Genomic DNA, 12,313 nt, shown 5'->3' with positions numbered 1-12,313 from the left:
AATTTACATATTTTATTAGAAAATTCTAGAAAACATTTCTTGAATATCTATAATGCTTAATCGCCGAATAAACAACAACAGAAGTAAACAACAAGTGGAAGTAATTTTTTTCTAACTAAACAAAATCCTTAATGACTAAATAAAACCAACTATTTTTCTTTAATGAATTCAAGAATTTATTTATTTTATTAATGACAATAGTTTTTTAAGTATTGGTCCCTTACATCATTAATACTTAAAAATTATACATTCAAATTACTAATCAATCTTAAATTATTGATATTTTAAGGTTTTAAGCATAACTATTTCTCTGAAAGACAAAATGTTAAAGCCACACATGAAAATATCTAACAAAAGTTAATAATTTAATATATTATGATAATTTTAAAGTTTTTTGCAACCATGTTGTAGTAAATAAATAAACTTAAAGTAAATAACTAAATTATCTGACCACGTGCAATGCACGTGCATTCCACCTAATATATGAGAAATATAGAGAACTTTAATACCAAGTTTCTCCATTGAACTTGGTAGTGAGGTGGCAAGATCTGACCCTTACATCACACATTGAAGAGAGTGCGTCATTCACATGTCACACACGTGCACACTATTTATTAATCTGCCAAACCAAACTATTCCTACTTCCCATTGTTCACCTGATAATAAGATATAGTGATCGCATTCTAAAACATGAAGCTGCAGGCTGAAACAAGAAGTGCAGGCTGAAACAAGAAGAAAAATGATACGGATAGACTTGCATCCGGCCTTTCTCAGCAGGATCTCTGTTATTGGCAGACCTCAAAGTGGATCCAGCCTAATTAACTAAAAACAAGATGTACACCAAAAATTCCTTTTCGAATGTGTTTACATCGCCATTGAAGAGATGCATCTTATCTTTCACAGATTAAGTCTATTTGAACCATAATGTTTCGATGCCAATATAGCTAGCCCCATCTAGCATAGTGGCAGGGTTCAGAATTATGCTTTGCAGTGACAAAGAAATATTACCGCCTGCCAATTTAGATCTCCCAGCTTTAGTGAGCAACACCTTCAGACGAAATCAAGGGAATGGGGAGGGAATGAGTAGTTTGGTCATCTAACCACCCTCTCAGTAGTATGGTGGTCTTTGATATGCATAAGCTCCACTGCTTGGATATACATAACCAGTCTGCCATGAAATAATAATCACTTGTCAGGAGGTATAATTAAAATGTTTTGTAGTTGATGAAAATATATGAATTCTCTTGCATACGTATATTTGGTCTCAAACAAGTTGGCTAAAGGAAAGAACAGAATGGGTTCTGCATCTCAATTATAAAAAAGGATACGGCTGTTAAAATGCAACTCCCATGCACAATGACACAATTTTGAGAGAACCAATAGAGTGATGGTTGCTAGTTTGTTGGTATGCTCTTTTCTTCTGGCAATGTTTCCTTTATGTGGAATCTTGTACATGAAAGAAACATTTGGCATCACTCAAGAAATGTGATCCCTTGCAAATTACAGTCCTTGGCATCATATTCATAAAAATATTCTGTACAGTGTTTAGTATAATATTAACATTTCTGGAATACCATATCCTCATGTCTGGTATGAGAGTCCTCGAAAAGCTGGGGCACATTTTCCCCAAATGAACCCTAGATATTGTTTCGTGATGCAATGAAAAAAGGCAGGGGTGGTCTACACAGGTGGCAGCGTGGTTAGACATCATTGTTGGTGGTTATGGTGGAGATGATGGCTAAGGAAATAACAGTGAAGCAGAAAGAGACAAAGATGATAGTTGCAACACCCATGGTTGCGATGATAATTCATGATGATGGGCAACACTGTAGTTAGAAGTAATGGCAACACCACAGTAGCAACCCTGATCGATGGTGAAGGTAGTAGAGAGGAGGAAGAGTAAGGTTTCTCTAGACATAAGACCACACCATGTCGTAGTATAATGTCTATAGGATCACAATACTTAACAGTAATGTTAGGTTATGCTTAAGTCAAACACTGGAATCTACAAGAGGGACTCCGATACGTAAATAGATTGATGCAATCCAAGACAACCTTATGCAACTTTGGAGAAATTTAGCAAAAATATAAAACTAGGAAATTCACATAAATAAAACCTAGGCTCAAATACATGAATTGTCTTTGTTTCAGAAATCAAAATAAAGAAAGATGTAAGATGCATATTAAGGAGAGATGAGATGGAACCTCATATCCTGCATAGCTTGAGTATCCAGGATAAGGATTGGGCACAGTGGATGCTGCAACACAGAAAAAAAAACAGGATGAAAATAGGCAAACGTAACCAAATGTTAAATATCTTGTTTTAACCAGAATGGAAGTACTCTCGGGGCACAATGACAAGGGATTTATCTGATTTTCAGCATGGTCTCTTTTATGCACTATATGAACAATTACCAGAGCAAATAAAGTATCTAAATGTGTTTGTATGTGTGTGCATGTGTGTATGTCTATCCATAGAGAATCTTGGAGTTGTTAACAAGAAGAAAACAACATCTGAGAGGAGAAAGTACGCAGCAAATTTATTAATATCAACTGTTTAAAATAGTCAAATTCTGTCACATTGTGACTTATTGCTGAAATAGTTAATTCCTTAATATTAAACTTATGAGACACCGAAAAATGCAAGTAAAGTTCTCTTCAATATATTTCGACATAACACTCACATTAAAATCTCCACGAAACAGCAACTAGACAGCCATATTTAAGGTTAGATACATAAGTTGTTTCTTAAGAAGATTAAATGACTCACTGCCTCTGAATTCAGAGATCATGTTGGAGATAAAGAATAAAACACAACAATGTGGGAACGAATAATTGTATTATTGCCACTGGGAAGCACAAATGCCAACATGCTCTAATAGCTCACAATGATATGGATATGTAATACCTAAAAGCTAAGTTCAAAAATGAAAGATGGTAGCCGCCTTTAAAGTGGAGGCAATCGATAAGTGTCCACGACAAAATCAGAATGAAAAAAAGATGTTTAATTAGAAAGTACGATTACTAACCTTAACAGCATATATGTAATGCTGTGAGTCCAACAATGGAGAAAGTATATATTAAAATACTTGAATGTAATAAATTCCCATGTGTGTAGTTTTTCATGTATATCCTTCGTGCCCAATCTCATATATTCCAAAACTTGAGCTAGAATCCTAATGAAACGCTACTTGCATATTTAGTAATTGACCCCACATATACAAGTTTCCACGTGAATCCTTCTTGACAAAAACATTAGTTATTTTCCCAACACATGTGCTTTACACATCAAAAGTTGAGTATAAATATTGACATGTCAATACATGATAAAGAAAACCAGAAAACACATTTTAGGGTCAATTAATCAATACAGTTACGTCAAACCTGTAAGTGGACCATGTGAAGTAGTTATAATCTATCAAAGCTAAAGAGATCCTTCATGTCCCAAAACAAGGTGGGGAAAAGGCGAAAAGCAGTACAGTGGTATCAAGCTTCTCTACTCTAGATCAGGCATAGTATCATTGTCAATGACTCAATGTCTGGAAATGATGAATTGGATTCGGAGAAAAAGAAAATGAAAGAAAAGTAACCCAGGTGAAATGGTAACAAACAAAACAAACAAAACTTATCAGGCAATAATCATTTGGACAAATAAAATGCATGGAGATTACAGTGTCACAATTTGTAGCATACAAATATTCATTTGGAAAGAAGTTTTTGGGGGTAAAGTGCATAAAAGACCCCTTGGCAAACAGAGAATTACATTCCGAAAGTATTTTACCTCCTACATATCCAGAGTTACTCCTTGGTTGGGAACTGTAAGCTACATATCCAGAGCTGCTCCTTGGTTGGGAACTATAAGCCCCAGCTCTACATAATTTAGGGATCGTGAATTAGGAAATGACAACAGAAAAAAGGTTAAAGGAATAAAGAAATCGCAGAGGACAAACCTTCTATCTTCATATTCATAAGGATGGCGGACTTGGTTAGCAGCAGGGAGGTATCCAGCATGAGGTTCCTGGAAACATCAAATGCATGGTATGTAAGAGGCATCAGCATTAAAATACTAAAGAGAACAGTGTGTTTTTTCAAGTCAGAAGAGAGGGAAATGGAAATAATGAGATGAGGCCATTTCTACCAGATGAGTATGGCGAGGTTGAGTCACAGAAGCCCCAGGATAAATATGTGTTGTGTAACTAGTTGCAGGTGGTGCATATGCAGTCTGATGTAGCGTGTATGGGTTTGTAGGGTAAGAGCTCCTATAGTTACTGTGACCAGTGGAAGATCTATCATGCCTTCTTCCTGTACATTTAAACAAGGATAAACTTCCAGCACCAGGACAGCACATGCAAGATAGAATGTGAAACTTAGGCTTTTAGTATACCATGATTCTGGTTCCTACGTGCTCTTTTGGGTGGCTGTTGATTGATGGAAGAATCTGCGTCTTTCCTGCCACGTTTTTGGCCCTTAGCAGATTGTACTCTTCGCGAATCGTTTTTCTTCTTCAAGTTCTTATCTTGAGACTTCGAAGGTGTACTCTTATTCGAACTTTTGAAGTTAGGTTTAGGCTTTTTCTTGTCATGGACCGCCTTTGACTTTCCCTTGTTCTTCTTGGACTTGTCAGGTTCCTCAGTAGAATCAGCATCCTTCTGAACCTTGAAGCCACCTCGACTCTGCTTAGCAAGCCGACCCTTATACACAGGCTTTGCAAGGTTTGCTTTTACCTGAAATTTAAAGCAATAAATAACTTATGCTGCTCTTTTTGGCTGAGCATATCATTTATAATTTGGCATGTCTTACATTAATGCCTTCCTCGAACTGAGTATTGTTTATTCCTTCCACACAGGCTACAGCACTATCTCGAGAGAAAAATCCAACAAACCCGAAATCTTTCCTTTTACGGAAGAGCTGTACTTTCTCTATTTCACCATATTGATTGCAGAGTTCTTCAAGTTTTGCTTCATCCCAAGATTTAGGGAAACCCTCCACATATACAGTTTTCACCTGCAAAACAAAGTTTCAAAGTTCCTCAAAAGTCAAGTAAAAACTCAATATGAATTTATAGTATTTAAACTGTATGTGAACACATTAATTTGCTAGATTATGAGGGGGGGGGGGATCAAATAAGCTTTTTCAACATACTTCTACAGCTTTAGCAGGAATTTTGTTAATCGTCTAACATACTAGCCTAGCAGATAACAAAATTTAACTCAACCGTAAGATGGATATGGTATCATAGTAATTTCCAATACTACCTACCTACTTGAGATGTATCAACATTTACTGATAAGGAATTTATTTAAACAGCAGCTTCAAACTAACAACATGACCATTGCAGTTCAAATGCAAACAAACACCAACAGAAAAAAATTCAAAACGTTTGAAATTGACGACATAAAATTCAAAAGGTTTGAAATTGGCGACATAAAATAACTAAATAAAAGGTAACACCTGCAAGGTTTGAAACTAAACGGACTTAAAGATGAGAAAGTAAATAAATTACCTTCATTAAGTCTTCCTCACAGGGATGAAGGGGAGCTTGAGCAAAACCAACTTTGGCACTTATATCACGGCCAAACACTGCATCAGGCTTTCTTAAGCGCTGAAATGCTGTCATCGCATCTGAATGGGATTTGAACTCCAAAAAAGCAAAACCCTTTCTTCAAGTTCTTATCTTGAGACTTCGAAGGTGTACTCTTATTCGAACTTTTGAAGTTAGGTTTAGGCTTTTTCTTGTCATGGACCGCCTTTGACTTTCCCTTGTTCTTCTTGGACTTGTCAGGTTCCTCAGTAGAATCAGCATCCTTCTGAACCTTGAAGCCACCTCGACTCTGCTTAGCAAGCCGACCCTTATACACAGGCTTTGCAAGGTTTGCTTTTACCTGAAATTTAAAGCAATAAATAACTTATGCTGCTCTTTTTGGCTGAGCATATCATTTATAATTTGGCATGTCTTACATTAATGCCTTCCTCGAACTGAGTATTGTTTATTCCTTCCACACAGGCTACAGCACTATCTCGAGAGAAAAATCCAACAAACCCGAAATCTTTCCTTTTACGGAAGAGCTGTACTTTCTCTATTTCACCATATTGATTGCAGAGTTCTTCAAGTTTTGCTTCATCCCAAGATTTAGGGAAACCCTCCACATATACAGTTTTCACCTGCAAAACAAAGTTTCAAAGTTCCTCAAAAGTCAAGTAAAAACTCAATATGAATTTATAGTATTTAAACTGTATGTGAACACATTAATTTGCTAGATTATGAGGGGGGGGGGGATCAAATAAGCTTTTTCAACATACTTCTACAGCTTTAGCAGGAATTTTGTTAATCGTCTAACATACTAGCCTAGCAGATAACAAAATTTAACTCAACCGTAAGATGGATATGGTATCATAGTAATTTCCAATACTACCTACCTACTTGAGATGTATCAACATTTACTGATAAGGAATTTATTTAAACAGCAGCTTCAAACTAACAACATGACCATTGCAGTTCAAATGCAAACAAACACCAACAGAAAAAAATTCAAAACGTTTGAAATTGACGACATAAAATTCAAAAGGTTTGAAATTGGCGACATAAAATAACTAAATAAAAGGTAACACCTGCAAGGTTTGAAACTAAACGGACTTAAAGATGAGAAAGTAAATAAATTACCTTCATTAAGTCTTCCTCACAGGGATGAAGGGGAGCTTGAGCAAAACCAACTTTGGCACTTATATCACGGCCAAACACTGCATCAGGCTTTCTTAAGCGCTGAAATGCTGTCATCGCATCTGAATGGGATTTGAACTCCAAAAAAGCAAAACCCTTGATCTTCCCTTCACTCTTTGGATCATCTGGTATGAGCACGTCCTCAATTTGTTCAATTCCATAGCCTTTTAATGTCTCAAGTACCTAAGAAAACCTCATACTAGATTAAGAAACTCTCTCTAGCACGATGACTTACAAAAGTTGATTCTTTTGAAAGCATCACTAGGAAGTAGAAACAAGTGAAGGAAAAGGGGTACTACCGGTTTCTGTAGCAGTAACCACATAAAGAATGATAGTCTACTGCATAATTTTTACTTTGCATATGAAATAACTTTTTAGCCTTACCTATTAAATTCAAATTATTAAGTTGGAAGATTAGTAGACTTGGAAATCTCTTTGTAGCCTAATCTGCTAATTGTAAGCCAGAGTCTTTTATTTTAGTACATTTGAACTCTTTCCTATTATATAGGGACTAGATTTCTTTTTGATCAAGTTATGCACATTTATGGAAGCCCTTGGCCTTTCTTCTTTAGAAAAAGATGGAAGTAATTCAATATACAGTTTTTCTTATGTATTTCAGTAATAAAATTTGCTGAGTGGTGCAGCCCCGATGCATAGTCATCTTGGCAGGAAAACTAAGGATGTGTGAAGCTTCTTCCATTTATACTTTTCTTCTTTCTTTTCTGTAATTTGTTGTCGCAAATCCAAAATTCTAAACAGCCATGAAGTATCTCTGTGTATACGTTCCCCACTACTTATTATGCTTATATAGATGCTACAACATATTCAATTTTTCAACTATTATGCCTATCTCCGTTTATATGAAGCAAAAAGAAAAAAGTCAATGAGATTATGGAGAAATCATAGCAAGCAAGAAGAAGCAATACATGATCCCTCGTCCAGGTCTTGCAGATGTTCCCCAAGTAAAGGGTATCATTATCCTGACTAGCTGATACCATGACTTTTTTGCCTTTTACCTGAACAAGATAATTTAAATATAAAAAAGTCAACAAAATGCCTAAATAAAATCATTTGGAAAAAAAATTCAAATGCCTCAAGAGGTTGATATAAACCTCTATGCCATCCTTCAATTCAGCAAGAGCCTTTTTGGTATGCTCAATATTAGCATAGCGAAGAAATGCAAAACCCTTGCTTTTTTGAGTTGATGGATGCTTAACTATCCTTACAGACTGAATCTCCCCAAACACTCCAAAAACTTTAACCAAATCACTGTCAACTGCCCCTTTGTCCAACCCACCAATGAATAACTCAAATTCCTTCTGCTTTTTTCTCTCTGTCATAGGGGATATATACATAGCTGGATCATCTTCATCATTTTCTTCATCATCTCCGCTAATGCTTTCAATCTCACCTTCCCCAGTTTCCTCTTGAGCTATTTGTTTCTCCCCTGTACAAAATTGATTTACCATGTAAGCAATCCTTCACTACCATCCAAGAAGCATCTAAGACCTAAAACTAGAATTGAACATGATGCAGTCAATTGTAAGTAGAACTCATTTTCAATGAACTGAAAAAAATTACTTGAACAGAAAAGCAAGTCTATATGATATTTAACAAGAATTGTATTGAGTATTGACATTGAACAAGATACTAAATAGAATGATATAATCCTGTGGGTAGTTTGCACAAAAATTCTGACTCAATGCTATGATTTATCTCACTATGGGACTAAAAAAACAGTGTTTTCCACACAATGAGGTGTCACAGATTGGGGCTTGACGCCTTGGCTCACAAGGCCAACGATCGACCTGTATCTATGGAATGCCTATCCCCAATTTTCAATCCCAATTTTCATTATTCGGTGCAACATCTATCATATTCACCTAGGCCTGTACTGCGAGGGGGGGGGGAGGCTCTGGGGTTTACTTGGCTGGTACTATCAGGCTTGGAACATTGGGCATGGCTTTGGGTCTCTCCTCGGAAACCCCCACAGGTGACCAGTTAAAAAACAATTCTGGACCGAAAATATTACACGTGAGCTCCCATGTGGTCCCCATAATTGGCCCAGCTAAGATTGGAACTTGGGAATCCTCCCTGATACTTAATTGTCCTGGCCATGGTTCCTCGCATCAAAAAAATGCGGTGTCTGCTAGGCAAAAAACAAACAAGAACATAGAGTCAAACAAAGTGAAAATTACGATGAGTTTGGCTTAATACAATTGGAAATATATTGCATTCCCAGCTACATGTTATTCCTAATACATGTAGTAGGAACCAATGTTTGAAAAAGTTTTTCTGAAACTCGCTTCGAATCTCGGTTCAAAACTTTTTAAGGGTAAACGCTTTGAAACTCAAGAGTGAAGTTATTTATCCATTGAAGCTTATGCCTGATCGCTTAAAGCATGATTGAAGCGTGTGCTCCGCACTTCATAAAGCGCTTTTCTTTTGAAGCGCACGTTTTAAGCAGGATAGAAAGATATATAAGGATTTTTGACTAACATTAAAATGCCCCTATGTATTTTCAATATGACCATGTGAGTGTAAATAAAGTATTAAGTATATATGTTATGCGTGTAGCTTAGTTTATTGTGATTCGTTTCTATACTTCACATATTTAATTCTTATTTATTAATCAGGACATGAATGTATATATTTGTAAATTATTACACCAGTATCTATTATATGTTCATAATTTTTACAAATTTAAAATTAAAATACTTAAACTCATGAAGCTTACGCCTCACGCTTTAAAGCTTACGCCTCGCTTCATCCAAGGGTCTAGTGCTTCGCTTTGCACTTAACACTCTTTTAAACATTGATTAGAACTACAATCTATGTGTTTGGATCGATTGTTTTTCAAACATATTCACATTATTATAAAAGCATTAATACTGCTTAAAGAACTGCTTCGACTTTCCGGAATAGTATTTTTAAGAAAATTTGAATTGATAAGAAATAGAAAAATGATAAGCAATAGTATTTTTAAGAAAATTTGAATTGATAAGAAATAGTATTTTTAGGAAGGATATTGTTGTCTTTCTATATGTTCATTTATTTTTTTTAAACTTCCTATTCTATCCTCCCAACACGTCACTCTCTTTCCTATTTTCTAGCTATGCCATTTTTATGTGAGTGATTTTATCTAATTTGAATTATATAAGAAATAAAATAAAATTTTATTTCTGATCATCTAAGATAGGATTCAAATATTTATCACAATTTATTGAAAAGTTTTTTCTTATTTGTTTCACACCATTTTTAGATCTCAACATAGAAAACTATATAGGTATGATTTGGAATTTTCATTATATTGAATTTTTAAAGGAAAGAAAAAAAAAATTTACCAAAATTTAGGTTTACGGTACTTTTAGAGGAAAGGTAACAATCTACAGAATCTTAAAATACAGAAGTTTGAAAGGAAAGAGAAACATAATTAGGTGAAATGACTTTTACATTTATAACTGATCTTCAAGACTGTATCCTTATTTTTAGTTCTTAATATACCCTTATTCCTTAAAGAATTCAAGTTATTTACGAACTAGGTGTGGAAGAGGTACTATCTCTGGTATTCTATAATGTAGGGATTTGAGAGAGAAACAAGCGGATCCAAATTACAAAAAGTGCCATCGATACTCCAAAAAACATTTTTTGGAGTACCGAAGCTGATGGCTACTTATTAAACATTTAGTGCACTTTAAATAAAGATTCCATTAAAATATATTATTATACTACATAAACGGTTGAGGTGGCACTGTTTGGCACAATTCCCAAGATATTGTTGCAGCACTCTTTGTTTTGAGTGTAGTTGCAACAACAACATTTAGACCTCATTACGTGGTAGCAACTACATGATGGGGATCGAACTCCAAACAACCAGACACAAAATGCTTTTTCATGGAGTTGGTGCTACATGTGACTCTAGCTACATCGAACCAAACACACCCTTGCAACTGGTTGCACCTTGCACATCCACATAACAGGGGAAAGAAAGTTTGCATAAAACAACAACTTTTATTTAATTATTCTTTATACTGGAGGTGAAGGATCTACCTTGGTGGTCATTAATCATAGAAGAATTGTAGTAGACGTATCAAAGTTTTGCAGAACCCTCAAGATTAGAAGCTACAATTGTGGTGGCAACAGTGATTGACAGATTTTTCTTGGCACCAGATATAGTCTCTCATGGTCGTCTCCATCACCGTTCTTCACAGAGCCATTATGTTTATAGTGCTAAGAACAATAATGGTTACTAGGAAAGGAGATAATTTGGTGTTAAAGAATAACCTTATCTTGCCAATAAGCATGAAATAACATGTGATTAATTTTTATCACAACGAATTATGTTTTCGCGTTTGGCATACAAGTTGGATTGGTAATCAAAGGGTCCCTTGAAAAAATGTCTTCACTCCAGTCATTCGTACCAAAATATAAGCTACCAAGAAACATCTAGTAATAAGAGAGAACCAAAAAGACATACATTCAATACTATCACAAATTCAAAAAGACATACCTGCTTCCTCCTTTTCCTCTTCCTCTTCCTCTTCCTCAGACTCTTCTTCCTCTGATTCTTCAACCTCTTTATCCTCTGCCTCATTCTCCTCATCTTCTGCCTCATTCTCCTCATCTTCGGCCTCGCCCGAAACTTCTGGAACAACCACATTGCTCGCGCCGCCTTCCATCGGAGCCTTCACTGTGACAGTTTCTTCTACAACGACCTCCTTCTCTATCTTCTCTACTGTCGTCTCCTCCACAATCTTTTCCACCACAATTTCCTCCTGAGTTTTCTCACTTCCCGCCGTCACCTCCGCTGTTTTTTCCTCCATTGCTTCCTCCTTAACCTCCATGGACTTCTCTTCGTTTAACGAGGCCATTGGCGCGATCTCGTTCTCCTCCGGCGGCGCGTCATCCTTCAGGATGGCGGCGGTGGAGATCTCATCCGATTCTTCGGCGACGGCCGGCAAGGGACTGGGAGCCTCTGAAGGCGTCGCTTTCTTCTTAAGAGGGGAGGCTCTCTTGGCTGAGGTTTTTGATTTGGGCGGCATGGTTGATGGGTGAATTTGGTCTAGGGTTTCGATAGAGGAGAGAGGAGGGTAGAAGAGTGGTACATTGTGAGATAGGGGAGTATTATGGGGGAGGGAAAATTTCCAAAATAGACCCCTTCAGAAATTTATTTTTAAAAAAGTACCTATTTGAAATTTATTTGTTATTTTCGATCCAGTTTTAATCTTCTGGGTCGAAAATGACAAATAAAGTTTAAAATTTTTATGAGATTTAAAATCCTGTAAAGTTTAGTGTCTAATTAATCACGCTAATGAATTCCCATAAGTTCAAAAAATTCACGGGATTTAAAATCTCATAAAGTTTAATGTGTGATTAACCACGCTAAACTTCACAGGGTTTTAAATCTCGTGATGTTTTCAAACTTTATTTACCATTTTTGATCAGATAGTTAAAACCAAGTCGAAAATGATAAATAAATTTTCAAAGGGGTCTATTTTTAAAAATAAATTCCTAAAGGAATCTATTTTAAAACTTGTCCTATGGTACGATGGATCTCGCTTGAGCTGGGTTACTTTTTTGGGCCCAGTTTAGTAA

The 12,313-nt window shown here is 36.0% G+C and overlaps 1 protein-coding gene across 2 annotated transcripts; it reads right to left on the bottom strand.

Annotated features, from left to right (window-relative positions):
• Nucleotides 664–11,828, bottom strand: LOC109837085 (nucleolin-like). Of its 2 annotated transcripts, none has more exons than XM_020405170.1 (12): nucleotides 11,229–11,828; nucleotides 7,831–8,165; nucleotides 7,645–7,734; nucleotides 6,662–6,901; nucleotides 5,959–6,162; nucleotides 5,675–5,882; nucleotides 4,385–4,516; nucleotides 4,139–4,302; nucleotides 3,951–4,018; nucleotides 3,782–3,870; nucleotides 2,206–2,258; nucleotides 664–1,168 (listed from the first exon to the last, which is right to left on the bottom strand). In XM_020405170.1, the coding sequence occupies exons 1-12, from the start codon at nucleotides 11,758–11,760 to the stop codon at nucleotides 1,109–1,111; spliced, it is 2,175 nt and encodes a 724-aa protein (XP_020260759.1). In that variant the 5' UTR covers nucleotides 11,761–11,828; the 3' UTR covers nucleotides 664–1,108. The 2 variants fall into 2 exon arrangements, with proteins under 2 accessions (XP_020260759.1, XP_020260760.1); XM_020405171.1 differs by lacking the exons at nucleotides 5,675–5,882; nucleotides 5,959–6,162 and adding exons at nucleotides 4,801–5,004; nucleotides 5,504–5,622 and having other exon boundaries at nucleotides 4,385–4,724; nucleotides 6,781–6,901.

The sequence above is a fragment of the Asparagus officinalis genome, chromosome 4 (assembly GCF_001876935.1).
Source record: "Asparagus officinalis chromosome 4, Aspof.V1, whole genome shotgun sequence".
NCBI lineage: Eukaryota > Viridiplantae > Streptophyta > Magnoliopsida > Asparagales > Asparagaceae > Asparagus > Asparagus officinalis.
The sequence above is the reverse complement of the archived record's forward strand: the minus strand, read 5'-3'. Positions and strand labels throughout refer to the sequence as shown.

Coding starts and splice junctions, on each gene's coding strand:
- LOC109837085 (XM_020405170.1), bottom strand. CDS start 11,760: ATGCCGCCCAAATCAAAAACCTCAGCCAAGAGAGCCTCCCCTCTTAAG. Junction 2,259..3,781: donor TAACTCTGGATATGTAGGAG/GTAAAATACTTT, acceptor TCTGTGTTGCAG/CATCCACTGTGCCCAATCCT. Junction 1,169..2,205: donor CAAGCTATGCAGGATATGAG/GTTCCATCTCAT, acceptor ATTTCATGGCAG/ACTGGTTATGTATATCCAAG.